At 39.6% G+C, this 21,936-nt stretch overlaps 1 protein-coding gene across 2 annotated transcripts in view; it reads right to left on the bottom strand.

Annotated features, from left to right (window-relative positions):
- Nucleotides 1-21,936, bottom strand: part of LSAMP (limbic system associated membrane protein) — a gene marked incomplete at its 3' end in the record, with an annotated part of 648,619 nt that overhangs the window by 40,382 nt on the left and 586,301 nt on the right. For both annotated transcript variants that reach the window (XM_082655043.1, XM_082655044.1), the window contains exon 4: nt 1,492-1,626. In XM_082655043.1, the coding sequence (XP_082511169.1) occupies nt 1,492-1,626 (135 nt within the window). The remainder of the gene's footprint in view (nt 1-1,491; nt 1,627-21,936) is intronic.

Here is a 21,936-nt window from a genome sequence, read left to right as displayed (position 1 = left end):
ACAGCAGAATCCTATCTGTTAGATTCTTCTAGGTCGGGTGTGAAGGGGATTTCGCTTTCTGTTTCAGAAGGCTGCCAGGCTGGAGCAAGACCACAGGAAATAGTGCAGTCCAGCATTGACCGGGTCACGTAAGACAAGTTTCCTCAGCTCTTTGCGCCTCAGTTTCCAAATTTTTAAAGTCAGACTAAAGATGATCTCATGAGTTTACTGTGAGGATTAAATGACAAATGTAAATCCCTTAATCAGTGCTGCACATAGTAGGTACGAAGAATCGAAAACTTCTCTTTCTCTTTCTCCTGAGAGCATGGGCTTTAGAATCAAACAGGCTGGAGTCTGCATCCCTTTTCTTACTCTTGCTTTCTGTGTCATTTTGGAAAGGCAATTATACCTCCTAGGGCTCTAGTGTTTCAAACTTTAAAATGGAGTCAATTATATCTACCTTGCTAGGGACTTTATACAGTATCACTGGCACACAGTTTAACTCCATGGAAGGCTTAAAATAATGGAAAGTAACTTACAACCATCCAAAGCATATTTTCAAACATGGGTTAAGATGTATGTGCATGTGTGTCTGTGCGCCTTTGTGCATGTGTGTCTGTATGTTATATGTGCACACGTGAGTATATGTGTAGAGTGTGTATTTGTGTGTGTATTTGTGTTAAACACACAGGAAGGAAGAACTGTCAGGACATCCTTTTATCCCTGTCACTAGCCACAATGATGTGATCTGGAACTTGAATCTGAATGATGTGGACAGTCACTCCTCACCGAACAAGGTAAATGAATTCTCTTTATTCCTTGGCTGGGTGACACATCACATGGATCCGCCCCCGCCCCCCATCCTTTTGAACTACATCTAAGGATCCTTTCATCTGAGAAGTTCAAAGTTTGCCCACTTACCGATGTATCTTAGTGAAATCTTCCTTTCTAATGCCCATACTTTGGGACAAATAGATAACCAATATTAACTCATCAGGTATCCCTCGTAGCCACCGGGGACACATGGTATCTGACCACAGTGGCTTAAATTTGTTCCCAAGGCCAATTAGTTCAATAGCGGAGGATAAAATACAGTCTTGAATTATTCTCTTCTGACAAACAACACATTAAGGTGGAAATTCCAGTTAAAGCAGTTATGAGTTGTTGTTTTTTTCCAAAGTGGTATGACCTTGGTCTCCACAAAGACTAGAAGAGTGATGGCCTAAAGTGCTAGTGCGGTCTGATCATGTTTTCTTAATTCTGTAGTCTAAGTAAAAGGCAGAGCGCATTGTTAAATGCATTATAGGTTATATTTAGAGTTGGTACAGTTGATTTATCAAATTCAAGGGCCAAGTCCTGCCCTTGGATATGTCCAGTGTACAAATGTGCATCCCTGACTAGAGGAGCATCTGCTTGAAATGCAATGTTCTTTTGATATAGGCTCTTTAGAGCTCGCTGGAGGTGGAGATGGGCCCTGGGCACGTGGCACCTGCTGGCTCCTGCCATACTCACAGTTCACAGTGACCTTGACTTGTTTGACATCCGCCGAGGAGACCTCATTGGCAGCTTTGCACTCGTATTTGCCTGACTGCTCCCTGGTGATGCCGAGGATCTCCAGATATTCTTCTTCTCCTTCAAATTCTCTTCCTGTAAAACAGAGGTTTGCATGATTTTTTTTTTAAGTTTAAAATATGCAGGAGATCACCTCTTTTTTTCTTTTGAGAAGCAACAGAACCACATGGCTTTTCAATAATTTGACAATGTTCTTTGTCTGAGGTCAGGTTCTATAGAAGCAGACTCCAAGGCAAAAAGTCATTTGAAGATGATTAAGGAAGGAAATGTTCTCAGGAAAAACTGGTAGGGGAGTGGGAAAATGGGATCTGGCAGAGAAAGGAGCCAAGCTGGGGTGCAACACCAGGTCTCATCCCACAGATGGCAACTCAGCTCAATCCCTCAGGGAGCTCTGGGCACAGCACAGGTCCCACTTCAAAGTTGTGCTGACCAAGAATCAAGAAGCTGGAGTGTTTATACATCACGCTCCTCCGTCACTGGCTAAAGGTTTAGAGCAAAGTGGGAGTCACGGCGAGGGGCATGCAAGTTGTAGAGGGGTCAGAAGGGCAGCCATTGAAGTGCTGAATCATCGATTAGACCATGCTTCAAAGCACTCTTTCAACTAAAGTTGTTATTAGGACACGTGGCTTCCCTTCGAGAAACTGTCACTCTTCTCCCCCAGATTATGTGGAGTTCTCTTCACGAAGGTCATGTTCGAAACCCTGTCTTATAGTTATGGTTTCCTTGTTCAGTGTCAAACTACATCACCAATGAGACTTTCAGGCCTTGGACCAGATCCAAGAGATTGTGTTGCTGATGGTGCATTTTGTCACGTGGGAGGGCTAGGGAGCTAAATATGATTGGCGTAACCACTTGGGATTAGGGGTCTGGAGGCCCTTTTTAGAAAGTTGCACAAAAATGTCTCCATTTTCATAAAGAAATGTCAAGATAGGCAGGCTTGTTTAATTCCCCTGATTAAAAGACTTTATTTCTGGAGAGAGAGAGAGAGAGAGAGAGAGGAAATGGAGGCATGGAGGTGGAGAGGCAGGGGGAGAAAAAGGTGAAAGAGAAAGTGAAGAGGAAAGGGGACTGAGCAGGGAAGAGCTTGGCCAGAAAGGCCTATAGACATCAGCTAAATTCAACTTCCCTCACCCTCAAGTTACAAACCCCACTGCTGTGGGGTTAGGACAGAGCAGCTGGAAGGGTGCTAAATAACACAGTCCTGCCACCATGAAGAAAACTTGCTCCTGGTCATCCTACACTAAATGGTACCAATTAAAAGCTCTGTTCGCATGCCACAAGCTGTTTTCCTTTTCTGGAAATTGCCTGATGGCCAAATCAACGTAACAGCCAGCCAGCACAGAGACAAATTCACTGCCTAAATATGTCAGCTCAGTCTGTTAACTAGGCTCCCAATAGAACCTAGGGCCTCTTTTTTTTTTTTTTTTTTTTTGCGGTACGCGGGCCTCTCACTGTTGTGGCCTCTCCCGTTGCGGAGCGCAGGCTCCGGACGCGCAGGCTCAGCGGCCATGGCTCACGGGCCCAGCCGCTCCACGGCATGTGGGATCTTCCCGGACCAGGGCACGAACCCGTGTCCCCTGCATCGGCAGGTGGACGCCCAACCACTGCGCCACCAGGGAAGCCCCTGAGTCGCAGAATTTTAAAATGCATTCAGGTCCTCTTGCTCCTCTCCCTTGGCTCCCATGTATCTGTCCACATCAGGGCACCTGTTTGCCATTCTTTCAGTTCTCTCTGACTAGCTGTTCTCAACCCAGGGGTCCTGTCACCATCTCCCTATACTCTCTCAAGAGAAGACTTTTAGGCCAGAATCTGACATTCAACCTGTTGGTAAATTCTCTGGTGGCATAAAGCCGTATGGCTAACGTGGGCCCTTCTCTTGTTCCTATCTATTATTTTCTGCCCTTATTTAAATGTTTACCTGAAATGCAAATTTCAATATTTTGGTATTTTAAACATCTCAACCTGTTTCCACAAGCTTGCTCACGTCGCCGAGTGTTATATTTGTTCTGGGATCTAGTGTTTAGTTTAAATCTCCCTTTGCTTACTGTGCTTTTGTGTCTCCTGGCAATATTCAGCTACCAGGCTAAATAATTTCTCATCCTCCTAAGTGTATGCACGTTTCAAACGCTTCACATAATTAACATATCGCCTCTTAGCCACTGTTTACTCAAGTTCTACATATTAGTTCTTTTAATATTTCTTCATAAGTCAGAAAGAAGGGCCTCGAGCTAGTGGCAAGAGGAAAGTGTTCTCTTCTGTGTTCCCTGATGTAGAGGCAAATCAGCCAGGAATAACGCCAATTAAAGTATGCCAGGTGCCACCTTCTGAGTACAGTGCCTTCAGAGGACCGTGCTTTGGTGAAACCTGTAGAGTTCACATCCAAGATGTCGATTTATTTAGATTTCCAAGGTTAACGAGGCAACTGGAAGCAAGCAGCCATTTGAAATTAAATACCTTTCCTTTGTGTGTCTCTCTCTCTTTCTCCCATTCTCTCCTTCTTCCTCCTCTCTCTCTCTCTCCCATTGCCGCCTCCTTCCCCCAACCACACGCATACATACAAACAGCTATTTATTTACATATAACCATTCACTCTAACTTTTAGGAAACAACATGTCAATTCACTAACACCCAAATATTTGCTCACTAAACACAGCAGGCTTATTCTTGAAAATTCTCCAGGGTATGACATCCAACACCCTATTTGGAATTAAAAAAAAAAAAAAAGACTGCTACCCTAATAATCATTATGATATCTGTCTTTCTTTTCCTTTATCTGAGATCCAGGAAATGCAATTTAGAAAACTTGTTAAATTTGAGTGTTTTATGACTTTAAAGTCGAATCCCAAGGATTCTTATATATTAGGAAATAGATGAAGCATTTTTTCTCCACTATTCTGAGAAGAGTCTTATAATGTCTTTGTAGATCATCCTTTTACAGAAGGGAGCATGGGTTTTAAACAGGGTTGACATTCCCTTTACTCACCTAAATTTGAATATTTTATAAGTGACTGCAAACACATCGGCTATAAATACAAACACATATACAGATGAATGAAAAGCAAAGAAGTGGCACTTGTCTTGTAGGCTATATATGTATGTACGTGTGTGTTTGTGAGTCTGTGGTCGGAAAGACGGGTGAAGAGGGTGAGAAAAAGCCAGCTATGAACTTCTACCTCTAAAAATAAAAGAAAAAAGGATCGCAAATCAATGATGCCATTTGAAGTTTCCTATGCTAACTTCAAATACTGTAACAAGTTTCTGTTCTTACAGTACATTTCATGTTTTCGTTCTTTTTTTTTTTTTTAGCCTAAGGACATACTCACCTGTTCCCGTTTTTGCTTTCCCTACTTTTTTTGCACATCACGTTCTGTACAGACATGCTAAAAAAAGGGAGAGAGAAAGAAACACAAGAAATCTAGAAAAAATACTTGCGATGAGGTACTTTTTATATTTCCAGCCATGTCTCTCTCTAGATCCTTTGAAGTTTTTGTTTCTCGGTGTCATATCCCACCTGAGAGACCCTTTAGCGTTTGACAACTTTTCTGTCCAAAAGTGGAAACCGCTTCTCATCCCCACCTCTCATCACCCATCAAGGGAGGGGTGAAGAGTGGTAAATGATCCATGATTGAAAGAAGGAAGGGGTAGGCAGTGGACACAGTTGTCAGAGCAGCAATCACAGGAGAATAAGGAGACACAGGGGAGAGCAATGTATTGAAGAGAATGAGGGGGAAAAGACTGAGAGAAGTGATACAATGAGGATGATTATAATAGAGAATTCTCTAGAGACAGAGGCATTTGACTATTAAGATATTTGAGCCTACATGGAAGGGAGGGGGTTGGTTACTCTGCTGTAGAAATGTTCCCTATTTGAATAGTAAGACACAACAGGGTGTGGATTATGCAAATTGGCCCCATGCCTTCTGTAGCCCCAAAGGGTGTAGTTAGTACCCAGAAATCAGAGGCAAGCACAATGCCAGAAAGGATTCACAACTGACTTTGGCTCTATGAATGAATATGGGCCAAATGAAGAACGTCCTGGCAACCAGGAAGATCCAATTCATTACGGTTTGTGTTTTTGCTTTCACATGCAAAAAGTCAGCTAGCTGGGGCTTCCCTGGTGGTGCAATGGTTGAGAGTCCGCCTGCTGATGCAGGGGACACGGGTTCGTGCCCCGGTCCGGGAAGATCCCACATGCCGTGGAGCAGCTGGGTCTGTGAGCCGTGGCCACTGAGCCTGCGCGTCCGGAGCCTGTGCTCCGCAACGGGAGAGGCCACAACAGTGAGAGGCCCGCGTACCGCAAGAAAAAAAAAAGTCAGCTAGCTGACATAGTTTGAGCTCGGCATCCAACCGGAAGCTGCCATCCACACATCCTTTTCAGTCCTGGGCCATGGCATTTTGTTACTGTACTCATACTTAACCATTATCCCCTACTTGGTGTCAGTTTTCAGAAACTGTTCTGCCCTTGTAGATGCTAGGTTTGGAATCAAGATCCCCTATGTTTAGTCTCTGAAGGGGAACTCTATCGATGACAGCTAACCTTCCACTGTAGGGACCACATCTGGTTTTGCTCATCATTGTACCCCTAGTGCACAGCATGATGCTGGATGCTGGAGTGCTCAAGAAATTTTGCAGAGGAAGGGTGGAAGGAGCTACCACTTAATAAACACACACTAGGTACTTTGCTAAATGACTCAGACATTATCTTATTTAATTCACAATACCAGTAAGAGGAGGAATCCAGGTTTAGAGAGGACCTTTAAGGAACTTGCCTGAGTTTATAATGATATTAAGGAAGAGCACAGGTTTAAACCAGGTCTGTTGACTTTTGGAGCCCATTTTCCCAACTTGGCATGACTATTTTTATTATTAGAGATTCTAGTTAGCTGAATTCTTAGCTCTCAGAATCTGCTCTATTTCTGTCTTCTGAATATACATGTGAGGTTGAGAATGGGACACTTGGGGAATTTCCAAATCAGTGTAGCTCAGTTATACATAAAGAAAGTAAAAAAGGTAGCCTTCAGCTTTTATAAGATTTGTCTACTTAACTTCCTCATCAAGAGAAATAAATAAAGCAATACATGAGAAAAAAGCTGGTATTTAAAAGTTTAGACTCACTCACTTTTTTATAGAGGTCCCTCCAAAAACAATATAAAATGATGGTTGCACATGAATGCCAACAAACAGCAAAGAAGCTACAGGAACGGTGTAGAATGCACTTATATTAGGAAAGACTTACTGGGAGGAGTGAAATTTCAGGAAGTTGAAAAACACAAGTGGAGAGAATCAGAGCCAGCAAATTGTAAAAGGGTGTGGCAATCTGGTTATCCTGCCTGAAATAGACTTCTCCATGCAGGAGAAATGAGCAGCGTGATATGACAGCAGGACATAGGCTAGTGTGTGAGGGGTGGTGTAAAGATTCTCGATTTGCTATGTTCAGTATCTCTGCATCCCAGTGAAGACACAGTGGAGCCTTCTGGCTCTCATAAGGTATTGAGTAAAATGACATTTAAAAAAATAATTTGGGACTTCCCTGGCGGTGCAGTGGTTAAGAATCCGATTGCTAATGTGGGGGACCTGGGTTCGATCCCTGGTCCAGGAATATCCCACATGCCGTGGAGCAACTAAGCCCATGCGCCACAACTACTGAGCCTGTGCTGTAGAGCCCACGTGCCGCAACTACTGAGCCGGCTTGCTGAAACTACTGAAGCCCACGTGCCTAGAGCCTGTGCTCTGCAACAAGAGAAGCCACTGCAATGAGAAGCCCGCACACCATAACAAAGAGTAGACACCGTTCACCACAACTAGAGAAAGCCTGTGCACAGCGATGAAGACCCAATGCAGCCAAAAAATAAATTAAATAAATAAATAAATAAAATTAAAAAAAAATTTGTTTTAAGCTTTCTTCCTTCCATCTTTCCTTACTTCCTTTCTTGAGAAAACAGGGTGTGTAAGCATGGAATTCCATGGAAATTTTATTTGTTTAAAGTCCTTTGTATATCAACACCACTAACTCTTTGTGCGAGTTTCTTGGCACTGAGTCCCAACATGTATTGTAATAAGCTGCCCTGTGAACTGCTGTGAAAATGGAGATGGCTCTTCAAGGTTGTCAAATAGTCATCATCAACCCTGACTAACTGGCAGTGGCTACCTGGAGCATGACATTGAGAAGGATGCTGAGGTAGAGTCTAGGCTCAGTGGGAAAGAGTGGCAATGTCTATGAGGGCAGGAGAAGGGAATGTGTGCACATCCTTGGACCCTCACTTACCCTGGGGTCTCTTGTAGTCCACTTGAGTTTTTTTGGGTATAAAGAAATGTATCCTAAATACAGCATGTATGTTGAAAGCTAGTGACTTCCTGGGTTTGAATGCAGTTTGTACCATTCGGAAAATCAGGATAGAGTGCTTATTTTGGAGTGAAGATAATGAGTTTCATTCTTGACATGGTTGGTATCAGGTTGAAATATCCCGGGGAGTGCATTTCATAGGCACTCAAAAATATGGAGCTGCCAAAAGACTAGGGCTAAATGTAGATTAAACATGGAATATATACATTGGTAGTAATTCAAGCCACCATAGTAGGGACTACAGAACATTTGTATCATGTAGCATCATGTCATAAAGCAAGGAATCACTGTCTTCTTTTTTTTTTTTTTGCGGTACGCGGGCGTCTCACTGTTGTGGCCTCTCCTGTTGCGGAGCACAGGCTCTGGACGTGCAGGCTCAGCGGCCATGGCTCACGGGCCCAGCCGCTCCGCGGCATGTGGGATCTTCCCAGGGCACGAACCCGTGTCTCCTGCATCGGCAGGTGGACTCTCAACCACTGCGCCACCAGGGAAGCCCTCACTGTCTTCTTTTTTATTATTCTGGGATGAGGGGAAAAAGAGGCAAAGAGGTAAAACTCGACAAAAAACCCCCAAAATACCTAGTAGACTCCTTTGGAATAAAATAGATATAAAAATTCCTGCAGGTGTTGATTGTTTTCTAGACTATTTCCCAAGAAGGGGGTGAGGCAGAGATTAGAGTTGCTGGTCAGAGGCAGCAACAAACAAGATCTTCCACCATTGTCATCAGAACTGTAGGGGTCTTCCACGACCTATCATTAGTGATTCTGCCATGGCTGAGGATTAAATATCAAGAGAGATGAGAGCAGCAGTTGCTGCTTTCAAGAGTCACATAAATCAATTGGCGTTTTGTAAGTGAATGTGTTAAACTCAGCAGGGCAATTGCACTGTGCAAGGATTGCTGGGCATAATTTTGTGGCTGCCAAGAAGCCTTTGAAAGGTAATTAAAAGAAAGCAGGTGATGACCCCATCTGGCCCTCTGTCCTTTCATCCCAGGCCTGATGTTGCAGTGACCTTAGTGGGGCTCCCCCCCAAATCTCAGCCTCACTTCTTCAGCTAGCCTCACTGCTGAAAGAACCTTTCGATCCAGTTTAGAGATCTGTTCTTGCTTAGAGTCAGTAAACAAGTAATGGAGAGAAAAATAGGGGATAGGGATTGGGGTAGGCCAGAAAAGAAAATGGCTTAACAGACTTACAGACACAGAGAACAGACCTGTGGTTGCCAAGGGGGAGGGAGAGGAGGGGAGCGATAGACTAGGAGTTTGGCATTAGCAGATGCAAACTGTTATATGTAGAATGGATAAACAACAAGGTCCTACTGTAGAGCACAGGAAACTATATTCAATATTCTGTGATAAACCATAGTGGAAAAGAATGTAAAAAAAAAAAAAATATATATATATAACTGAATCACTTTGCTGAAGAGCAGAAACTAACATAACATTGTAAATCAAGTATATTTCAATTAAGAAAATAATTAAAAAATAAAAACCCAGTGAATAAGATGAAAATGGAAAAAAAAAAGAAAAAAGAAAGAGATAAAATAGTTTAAGCAGGTAAGGAACCTGGCAATTTGTTTCTTGCTTTTCGACCAAAGTGTATGAATTAGGAATTACCCCATCAACGTTCAGTTTGGGGACCAGCACCCGTCAATCCTGGCTGGGGTTTTTCAGCCTCTCTGTGAAGCAGATGGATTGCAGTGGGAGTGAGGGTCCTGGCTACAACGTTGTGGGTACACTGGAGAGGTGGAGTGGGAGAGACCTGGAGGCACCTTGCGCCTGCTCTGGAAAGCATTCGCCCTCCCAGGCTGGGCCCAGGCGCTCCTGGAAGGCTACGTTACCAGGCCAGTGGGCCAACGCTTAATAAGAAAACAGCAGCGATTTGTCTCCACTGCTATTTACGTTTCAAGCGCATGACAGGCTGTCAGTGCAAGTGAGAGTCGCTAAATTTACTGCATTTCAGATTACTGCCACAGCCTCTGACTTGACAAGTCACTTCATTTAAAAAGCACTGCGTAAGGATGTTTCCTCCACTTCTTTTTAAATAAAAACAAGGGGAGAGAAAAAGGCCACCACAGTGGTTTAAATGATTGAAATGAAGAAAGCCCACAAGACTGCCTTAGCCTGATGGGTGGGCGCTACTTTCACACACTGAACTCTAATTAAAGTGGCAAGTGAGGGAAAGGGATGACCCCCGAAATTCTTGGTTTGACTGATTTGTGGACTGGGTGATATTTTTATGTGGTGGGGAGCTGGGTCATAAAATGAGTTTTCATATGTTGGATTTGAACGCTTAAAGGACATGCAAGTGGAGATTTCTTCTAAACAACTGGATATAGATGAAGAATAAAACTACTTATTTTTTAACACTTCATTTCTTTACCTGTTCATTTATTTTCTGAGATCTTTATAAACAGAAGAAGATAACTATAGACAAAAAGTAGGAATTAACATCAAGGGAGTAAAGGGGATAGAGACGGGGTAACTCAATGCTGAATAAGAATAACAATTCAAAATATTCATTTTTGGTATAATAAGACCTAAATACTTAAAAATACATATGCAAGTGGATTATGATCTGAAGAGTAGAGCATGGCTTCCAAGTACATTTATATGCAGTCATTTGACAAGTACCTATTGCTACCATGTGCCAGCCAGTAATTTAAACAGGAAGTACAAGAAACAGAGGAAGTAGATGAAAGATATTATTCCTAACTCTTATGGAACTCACATTCTCATCAGGGATAGATACATTTAAACAGCTCTGGAAAGAGTTGACTTTATTGCACATGAGTGGAAAATGGATTAAAGGCTTCAGGAATTATATTCATATATACTTGGACTAGTTCTAGTAATACTATTAATCATATTTTCTCAATTATTTTATTTTATTTTATTTTTCAATGATTTTAAATGCTACTCCTAATTACAACTTGGTTTGTTTCTTGATTCTGTTCTGTTTTTGGATTCCTTTTGACTATTTCTAGGCCAATCTCTTACTATGCTAATTACCATAGCTTTTAATACATTTTAATGAAAGAGATGAATAGTCATTTATCAGTATTTTCCTGATTGGTTTCACCTATCATTTTCAACATGAACTTTAGACTCATCTTTTAAATCAAACAAAAACTAAATATTTGGTCTTTTATTGGGTTTATATTAGATTTATAGGTTAAATCTATATCTTTACAATCTTGATTCTTTCTATGCAAGAATAAGATACCACATTTAAGTCTTCTTTATCCATCAATTTCTTCCTAAGTCTTAGGAATTTTGCATTAGGCTTATTCTCATATATTTTATATTTTCTTATTTCTAGCGAATAGGGTTCTTTTGTCATTATCTAACTGGTATTAGTCACATTTAGCAAAAACATAGTTTTGTATGTCAATACTGTAATTAACTACTTATTGAATTATCTTTTCTCTTATTGTTGCTAGAATCGTGTTGGAAACAACAGACTATTCCAATTTTGAAAAAAAAATATTATTCACCAAAACAAATTCAGGTAAGTCAAGTGATTCAAAATTAAAAGTTAAACTATAAGAGTATTAAAAGAAAAGGCTAGAGTTTGATAATATTGAAGAAGGGAACACCTTTCTAAGCAAGTCATAAAACACAGAAGCCATGAAGAAAAAAAGATTTATTAGTTTGATTACCTATAAAAAGTAAAAAATTTTCCACAGTACAAAACCTTCATCAACAAAGTTAATACATAAATAATAAGATGAAAAATGTATTTAAAATATATATCACATAAAAGGGCCAAACTCCTTAAAAAGTTGAAATTTCAAAGTCAGCAGGCTGAACTGACTATTTTGGGAGACAGTTTGACAATATCTACTAAAGCTGAGGATGTGCGTATGATCCAGCAATTCCACTACTATGTGCAGAGATATTCGTAGCAGCACTGGAAGCACCCACACTGTGTAGAGGGTAAATAGATTGTGGCATATTCATATAGCAGAATACCAGATAGCAAAGAAAATTCGACACTTCTATGTGGCAACATGGGCAATCTCCCAAATATAATATGGTGTGAAATAAATAAAACAATCAATACAGTATAAATCCTCTCCTATGAAAGTTACAGACAAGCAAAACTAACCTATTTTTTTCCCCCATGAATGCTGTATAATTGTAAAATTACAAACCAAAGCAAGGAGAAGATTATCACAAAATATTTCACATTATTATATCTAGTATTTATTACGTGCTTACTATGTGTCATGCTTTTCATAGAAACGCATTCACTTAAGAAAATTTCATTCATGTAATATAATGCTATCTAGTCATATAAAAGATATATTTGTTATAAAATACTATGTATAGTACATCTGCTTTGTGTTAAGTTATATACATACATAAATGCATATATTCATATATATGCTTTCTCTATTGAAGTATAGTTGCTTTACAATATTGTGTTAGTTTATACTGTAAGCAAAGTGAATCAGCTATACGTACACATATATCCCCTCCTTTTTGGATTTCTTTCTCATTTAGGTCACCACAGAACATTAAGTAGAGTTCCCTGGGCTATACAGTAGGTTTTCATTAGTTATCTATTTTATACATAGTATCAATAGTGTATGTATGTCATTCCCAATCTCCCAATTCATTCCACCCCTCCCGTTCTCCCTTGGTATCCATACATTTGTTCTCTAAGTCTGTGTCTCTATTTCTGCTTTGTAAATAAGATTGTCTATACCAAATTTTTCAGATTCCATATACATGCGTTAATATATGATATTTGTTTTTTTCTTTCTGACTTACTTCACTCTGCATGACAGTCTCTAGGTCCATCCATGTCTCTACAAATGAGTCAATTTCGTTCCTTTTTATGGCTGAGTAATATTCCATTGTATATCTGTACCACATCTTCTTTATCCATTCCTCTGTTGATGGACACTGAGGTTGCTTTCATGTCCTGGCTATTGTAAATAGTGCTGCCATGAACATTGAGGTGCATGTGTCTTTTCGAATTATGGTTTTCTCTGGGTATGTGCCCAGTAGTGGAATTGCTGGGTCATGTGGTAGTTCTATTTTTAGTTTTTTAAGGAACCTCCATACTGTCCTCCATAGTGGCTGTATCAATTTACATTCCCACGAAGAATGTATGAGGGTTCCCTTTTCTCCACACCCTCTCCAGCATTTATTGTTTGTAAATTTTTTGATAATGGCCATTCTGACCGGTGTGAGGTGACACCTCATTGTAGTTTTGATTTGCATTTCTCTAATAATTAGTGATGTTGAGCATCTTTTCATGTGTTTCTTGGCCATCTGTATGTCTTCTTTGGAGAAATGTCTATTTAGGTCTTCCACCCATTTTTTGATTGGGTTGTTTGTTTTTTTGATATTGAGCTGCATGAGCTGTTTGTATATTTTTACCATTGTAACAAAAAGAATAAAATACCTAGGAATAAACCTACCTAAGGAGGCAAAAATTCCTGTACGCAGAAAACTATAGGATACTGATGAAAGAAATCAAAGATGACACAGATGGAGAGATATACAATGTTCTTGGATTAGAAGAATCAATGTTGTGAAAATGACTATACTACCCAAAGCAATCTACAGATTCAGTGTAATCTCTATCAAATTACCAATGGCATTTTTCACAGAAATAGAACAAAAAATTTTACTATTTGTATGGAAACACAAAAGACCTCGAATAGAAAAAGCAATATTGAGAAACAAAAATGGAGCTGGAGGAATCAGGCTCCCTGACTTCAGACTATACTACAAAGCTATAGTAATCAAGACCGTATGGTACTGGCACAAAAACAAACATATAGATCAATGGAACAGGATAGAAAGCCCAGAGATAAACCCATGAACCTGTGGTCACCTAATCTATGATAAAGGAGGCCAGAATGTACAATGGAGCAAAGATACACTCTTCAACAAGTGGTGCTGGGAAAACTGGACAGCTACATGTAAAAGAATGAAATTAGAACACTTCCTAATACCATATACAAAAATAAACTCAAAATGGATTAAAGACCTAGATGTAAGGCCAGACACTATGAAACTCTTAGAGGAAAACATGGGAAGAACACTCTTTGACATAAATCACAGCAAGATCTTTTTTGACCCACCTCTTAGAGTAATGAGAATAAAAACAAAAATAAACAAATGGCACCTAATTAAACTTAAAAGCTTTTGCACAGCAAAGGAAACCATAAACAAGACAAAAAGGCCACCCTCAGAATGAGAAAAAATATTTGCAAATGAAGCAACTGACAAAGGATTAATCTCCATATATATGCTTTTTAACACATTTGCTTACATATACACAATGTCTACCCAATATTAGTAACAGTCTGACTTCTGGATTATGGAATTAGGAGAGCCAGAAGTGTGTGGTCGGAATTTCTCTTCATTTTATGCCCTGCTATACTGCTTGAATTTTTGACATAGATCATATGTTACTTTTATATTAAAAGTTTCTTAAAAATGGAATTGGATTTAATAATTTCAGTACAGGGGAAAGACATACCCACCCTTGTGGCTGTATCCTCAGGGCAGGTTTCTCATAATGAAAAAGAAAATCTCTGAGATTTTTCTATTTCTGGCATAATGAAAGAAGAATTAATAGGAAAATAAGATACCAATACCAAATGCCAGGAGGAATGGTAGAAAGGAAGTTGATACCACATAAAATCAGAGCAATTCTCTAATTAGCTTGGCAATAAGGAGTTTTAATGACTGTACGTGGGTACTGTCTGTTTCACTCTACCTCCTGCACTGTGTCTATTAAAGAATTGTGACCTGCAAGCCCACTCCGCCCCGAAGCAGTGAGACTCGAGCCTGGTCAATTGTTAGAAGTTCTCTGCCCACTATTGAGAGGGGTCTGGACTTCCATGCTGACCCTGAAGGTGGAAGGCACCTGTATGCACAGTCAGATACCTTTTCTTTTCCTGTTCTCCACCCTATGTACCAGTTTGCTTGACTGCTCTTTGGTCCTTGTTGCTGGCACTCAGATTGCACTCCAGTCCCCAGCTGGAGCTAAAGTAGGGCTAGACTATGAACTTGACCCATAATCTAGTTGTCAATAACTCCATTCTTCTGAGGCTGGAGGCTTCTAAATCCTCTCTTTCTATCACTGATTAATAGCCTACTAGCCTTGATGCAGCACCACTACCCAGAAATCTCTGTGCCCTGCTATCATCACAGCCATCGGATCTGCATATTCTGAGAACAATCCCAACCTGATTTTCCATAATGATATGAACTATGAGTCTTCCAGAAGAGGTGAGGAAGTCTCAGGTATCAGGTAGAAAGAACCCATCCTTTGTTCTAGTGTGTTTCTTCTTTTATATTCCTTTAGCCCAAGCAAAACTCAGCTTATCTTTTTTTCTCCCTGGGAACTTCTAAATTCACTACTGGCTTAGGCCTCCCAGGGCCTAACAGGTAAGAACCACAAAATTACTTCCTTAAAAGTATACAATTTATAGGATCTATATAGAGACCTTTTATGGATGGAGAGAGCAAGTACTAATACCTGTCATATAAAAAATATTAGGCTCAGTAATTTTTTCCACAGTATATAGCACAGAACTTTGTATCTCAACCAAGCACATAAATGTACTCAATCATTTATTTATATCAGACAATTTCCCAGCCCTGTGCTGAAGCCATTTCGTCTCACTCTAGGAAGCTGATCAGTCTGCTTAAAAGCTTTTCCTCCCTCACTTCCCATTCTTACCTTACAAGGATCTCACTGCAACCACACAAGATAACTGTATATACAGAAATTCAGTTGCTAAGGGATTTCAATCTCAAAACTGTCAAATGCTTGTTGAAGACACTTGATAATTACAAGACATATTGTTAGGAACTGAATGTGTCCTCCCAAAATTCATAGGTTGAAATCCTACCCTCAGTGTGATGGTATTAGGATGTGGGGCCGTTAGAAGATGCTTAGATCATGAGGGTGGTGTTCTCATGAATGGGAGTAGTGCCCTTATAAAAGAGACCCCAGAGAGCTCTCTCACCCCTTCTGCTCTGTGGGGACACAGGAAGAAGACTGCTATCTATGAACCAAGAAATGGGTTCTCAACAGATACTGAATCTGCTGTCATCTTGATCTTGGACTTCTCAGATGCCAGAACTATAAGAAATAAATATTTGTTGTTTAAACCACCCAGTCTTTGATACTTTGTTATAGCAGCCTGAACTGACTGAGATAGCCTCTCTACTCAATATGCTACTATCCATTTATTTAAGAGGCTCTGGAGGCTATCCAAGGATCACATATTTAGAAAGCAGGTGACTTGGACCATAATTATTACCTAGAAATGGCTTCACTGAAGGGAGACCATAGACTTTTTTTATAAAGACTATTAAAAATTACCTCTTCGAACACATTTTCTGTGTATTTCATAAACTTCAGTCAAATATGCTGTCAAATACATTACTCAATACCCTTTCCAAATGGCCTCGTGCATCAGATATTTGCAGAAGATCATGTCTGCTCGACAAATTTTTAAACTCTTGCTGTTATTTTTGAAATTAAAAAAATAGCTATGTGAATCAATGTTTTATCCCTTTTGTTTTCACTTTAGAAAAATTGTGCAAATATTGTGCCCAGGTGTAGTGATCAGCTTATCTCAGTTCCTGCCAGCATCTATTCCAGTGTGTCTCAAAGTGTGATCCATAGACCACCTATGTAAGAACCATCCTGGGAGCTTATTATACAGGCAGATCACTGGGCCCTTACACAGACTTAATGAGTCAGAACCGCTTGGGATGAGGCCCAGGAATCCATGTGTTCATAAAGCTCCCGAGGTGATGCTTGGGCACACCTACATTTGGTACCCACGCAGCTGATCTTAGTAGTCTGACATTCAGAGGCACATCCCTTTCTTCTCTCAAGGGACTTCAATTAACTGCAGCTGACAGGTTTAACCTTCACCTGGGATTTGGGATCAATCCAGTTTTTACGTCAGGGGAGATCGAAGGGGAAAAGCTGAATTATCAAGAGAAGAATCAATGTTTTGCATTGAACTTGACACTCAAGTCCCATCACTGAGCTAACAATTCCTCTTATTGTTAGTACCACTTTGTGACACTCGGGCTCCTTACATACATTAGTTCATCTGTCTACATAGGCATATTTTTTAATTTTTATTTACAAATGAAGCTACTTAAGTTTAGCAAAGTTAAGAAACTTGCTCAACATCACACAGAGAGTAAATGGCAGAGCCAAGATGTCTGTGTGACCCTAGTGTTTTTAATCATTAGATCATATTTTAAAAGTCTCAGCTCTCTTCCTAGGACTAATTTCCATCTTGCATAGAAGTACTAGATACTAGGTTCCTGATAAAAGCCAATGCTGACTACTTGCTGGCCTGCCTGGAACTCTAAAAGCCTAGGTCCCAGCCCAATTGTCTGCTGTCCTTTACTTTCCTCTCTCTCTCCTGCAGTTCATTGTGTTTTGCCTGGCATGATCGCTAGATTTTCATATTGTAAAAATCACAAAGAAGAGGTCATTTACATGCAAAGTTGGACAAGGAAATGCAAACTGCCTTTCCTACCTCCATTATGCATGAATTTTATTATAAAAGCACTTTTGATCAGTGGATAAGCTATCCATGAACTTGAAGAATGACAGATGGATGGCTGCTGGCCTTATCAAGGATTAGAAGATCTTCTAAGAGTAAAATTAATTTGTAAACAGATGAGAGACTTAATTTCTTTGGATCATGTTACATAGGATTCTGAGTTATCCTACCCCGTAATCTCGTAGTCTTGCTGTAGAGTTACATTGAAATTACATGTGGCCAGCATGAGGTGTAAGCAGATAAGGTGATGCAAAGCAGGGGCTGCCTGTGTGGTGAGATTTGACAGGCTGCCAGGCAGGATAAATTGTCTCAAAGATATCAAACATTAAAGCTTAATTATTTTCCCATTAAGACTCCTTTTACAATGTAAATATCAATGCACGTGGTTATACCTTTTATCAGCTAATGTCTTAATTCTCAATGAACATCTAAGGGACTTGTCAGCCTGCAGGCAATCAGGATAGGTAGCTGTGGGAAGAGGTTCTGAAGAACTGGAAGGATTGGACTGGAAGAAAAGGGCACTGCTAGGGAAAGAGGAGTCACAGTTCAATACCACACTGAATACGCTCTGGCTTAGTGCGTCTAAATGTTGGCGGTAACACTGAGACAGAAAATCATTCTCACCAATATCTAAGCCTTGGTGTGAAATTAGCTGCAGATAGGGATTAAAAGGTCATGGCTTACGATATCTATAAATAAGTCAATCTTGGAATAGGTATAAAACACGCTAACAGTCTTTGGGTTCACTTGAGGTCATGTTAGGTGGTCTTTTAAACTTGCTGATCCATATCTTGATGAGAGCAATAATGTCCAAGTTTTCAGAAGATAATTGGGTAAATTCTAAGCAGGAGGTCTTGGAATGTCTTCAAAAAAATCACTAGGCTCTCACATCTCTTCAGCCTCCCCTTCCTTGCATATTATTCTAAAATACTGTTGGTTTCCAGAACGCTAAACCCGATTATATTGATATCTCAACATAACATGTACTGATGAAACTTTAGGTTCCTGGTCTAGAAGACCTTGCTATTTCAAGGTGAAAAAAGTTAAGCACCTCAAATCACCACCTTTGGACAGATGGTTTCATCTGAAGGCAAACTTAGTAGTGGCTCTCAGGCAACACTGTCTGACCTGCTGTGTTCAGGGGCAGAGGAGACCACAGGGAAGATGTGAAGGCAGGAAAGCATGGGGAGGAAGTCATGTAGCAAACAAGAAGGCAATAGAGTGTGGCACATGGAGATCATAGGCAGAAATCCATCAAATCAGACCATGTGGAAGAAAAAGAGCAGGAAGAAAATATCAGAATTACAACAGCCTAGAGTAGACTCACAGATACCTACAAAAATCAGTCTGTTGGCAGTCAGGGCAGATAGGTTCGTTTTGGTTGGTTGAACCTAAGCCTATTCACAAAAAGACTTCCTTCGGATGTGACATAAAATCACCATGCTGAGAAGCGGTTACCTATCTTTCTATACTTCTGAGAGTAAGTGAATAGATGAGCATATGACTGCAAACGTGGCTGGGTATCGGAAAGATTAAGGGTCACAAAAGTTTGGAGTGGTCATTCCTGACAACATAGCAATAAACTTTAGTCTTCTTTAAAAGACTGGAGGCTAAAACCTTTTATTTTAGTTTAGTTTAGTTTTTTTAACCAATATCCCTGGTCTTGATATAGTTCCAGGTGGTCTAAGGGCAGGTTATCAAATCACTCTCTGCACATCAGGGATAACGAAAAAGTTTTGTCCCTATGTTCAACACTTATCTAATGAAATGTCTACCTAGAGGACTGTTAAACGCTGTCACAGATGAGAGCTATCAGCCATTGGCCTGGGAAAAGGGGGTGCTGGCTACATATGAACTGCATGTTCTAATTATACCTTGGTTAGAGCATGGCAAGATTAGATTCTTGCTAATCAAAAGAACACAATTCCAAAACTGTCAGATGTCTGACGTCCCCCTTCCACAATCCAATCACCGGTCACTGAGCAATCTACCCCTCTTTCCATAAAGGAGTCAGAGTTGGAATATCTTAAAGCACCTTAAGAATGAAAGGTATTTGGAAGAAAAGGAGAGAGAGAGAGAGAGAGAGAGAGAGAGAGAGTGTGTGTGTGTGTGTGTGTGTGTGTGTGTAAAACATATATATTCAGGGACAAATGGCGAAAGGTAAGTGACAGAATTTGGGTTAGCAGGAACGTGGAATTATTCCCTAACCTGGAAAAAATATATTTTCCATTAAGAAGTTGAAAATATAAAACTTGAGGCAAACATATTCAAAATGAAGTTTAGCTGAAGGAAAGTTTAAAAGTAATTTCAATAAATTTAATTGTATAGATTTAATTTCCTTTCTGGATAAGACACAAGTAACTTTTCCAAATTACAATCCAGGACGTAAGTTCTCAAAAGTTTTCAGGTAGCAGAGCACTGGATAATCATAGTACTCTTTTTCTAATAATATAATCCAAATATAAGAAGCTAAATATTTGATTATGTGATTTTGTATTTATCCTACACCTACATTGGATTGTTAGATCTTAATTCAGAAAAAAATGGTGTAGCCATCAAAAAATTTGAGAATTTTTTATGGGACAACCTTCAATCAATAAAATTATATTTTATTCAGTAATATTTTCCTTCTACAAATCAGTAAAAGAATGCCAATATTCTATTTTAGCAGCAGAACCACTAAGTTCAGTTTCTGGAATATCAGTGTTCTTTAGCACATAGTTTCAAAACCATTGAAGAGCTTCCAAAGGACTAATAAGTGAAAAGCCAAATACAATCAGGCAATTGACATCCTTAGGTTCTTCATAAAGCTGAACTCTATCTCATGCTACAGAGAGAGAGAGAGACAACAAATACAGGAAGGGTGCCTCCCCTTTGTAATGAGTACCAGCTCCTCAGAATAAAAAATATAGTAAAGAATTTAATTTGATAGGTATTACACCAACGGCAATGTGCTGGCAAGATACAACAAAGCATAAGAAGACAATACTAAAATGTAAAGAGGACGTAACTATTTACGAAACCATTATACTAATAACAATTAATTAATAATAACAAATTTGCTTTAACTGTAGATATTCACTACTTTGGGATGTTCTAGTTTCCTTGTTTTTGAATCTGATGAATAGTGCCCAGAGACAGTAGATACTCATTAAAAGTTAATTTCCTTTTCTCCTCTTTTTCTTTCTGTCACAACAATCTTTAAGAGATTTTACCTCTTATTCAACACCCATATATGATAAAAACCCTCCAGAAAGTAGGCATAGAGGGAACTTTCCTCAACATAATAAAGGCCATATATGACAAACCCACAGCAAACATTGTCCTCAATGGTGAAAAACTAAACCATTTCCACTAAGATCAGGAACAAGACAAGGTTGCCCACTTTTATTCAACATAGTTTTGGAAGTTTTAGCCACAGGCATCAGAAAAGAAAAAGGAATCCAAATCGGAAAAGAAGAAGTAAAGCTGTCACTGTTTGCAGACGACATGATACTATACATAGAGAAACTTAAAGATGCTACCAGAAAACGACTAGAGCTAATCAATGAATCTGGCAAAGTAGCAGGATACAAAATGAATGCACAGAAATCTCTTGTATTTCTATACACTAATGATGAAAAATCTGAAAGTGAAATTAAGAAAACACTCCCATTTACCACTGCAACAAAAAGAATAAAATAGCTAGGAATAAACCTACCTAAGGAGACAAAAGACCTGTATGCAGAAAATTATAAGACACTGATGAAAGAAATTAAAGATGATACAAATAAATGGAGAGATATACCATGTTCTTGGGTTGGAAGAATCAACATTGTGAAAATGACTCTACTACCCAAAGCAATCTACAGATTCAATGCAATCCCTATCAAACTACCACTGGCATTTTTTACAGAACTAGAACAAAAAATTTCACAATTTGTATGGAAACACAAAAGACCCTGAATAGCTAAAGCAATCTTGAGAAAGAAAACTGGAGCTGGAAGAATCAGGCTCCCCGACTTCAGACTATACTAAAAAGCTACAGTAATCAGGACACCATGGTACTGGCACAAAAACAGAAATATAGATCAATGGAACAGGATAGAAAACCCAGAGATAAATCCATGCACATATGGTCACCTTATCTTTGATAAAGGAGGCAAGAATATACAGTGGAGAAAAGCCTCTTCAATAAGTGGTGCTGGGAAAACTGGACAGGTACATGTAAAGGAATGAAATTAGAACACTCCCTAACACCATACACAAAAATAAACTCAAAATGGATTAAAGACCTAAATGCAAGGCCAGACACTATCAAACTCTTAGAGGAAAACATAGGCAGAACACTCTATGACAGAAATCACAGCAAGATCCTTTTTGACCCACCTCCTAGAGAAATGGAAATAAAAACAAAAATAAACAAATGGGACCTAATGAAACTTCAAAGCTTTTGCACAGCAAAGGAAACCATAAACAAGATGAAAAGACAACCC

This window comes from Grampus griseus (assembly GCF_964374135.1).
Source record: "Grampus griseus genome assembly, chromosome: 5".
In the NCBI taxonomy this organism is placed as follows: domain Eukaryota; kingdom Metazoa; phylum Chordata; class Mammalia; order Artiodactyla; family Delphinidae; genus Grampus; species Grampus griseus.
The sequence above is the reverse complement of the archived record's forward strand: the minus strand, read 5'-3'. Positions and strand labels throughout refer to the sequence as shown.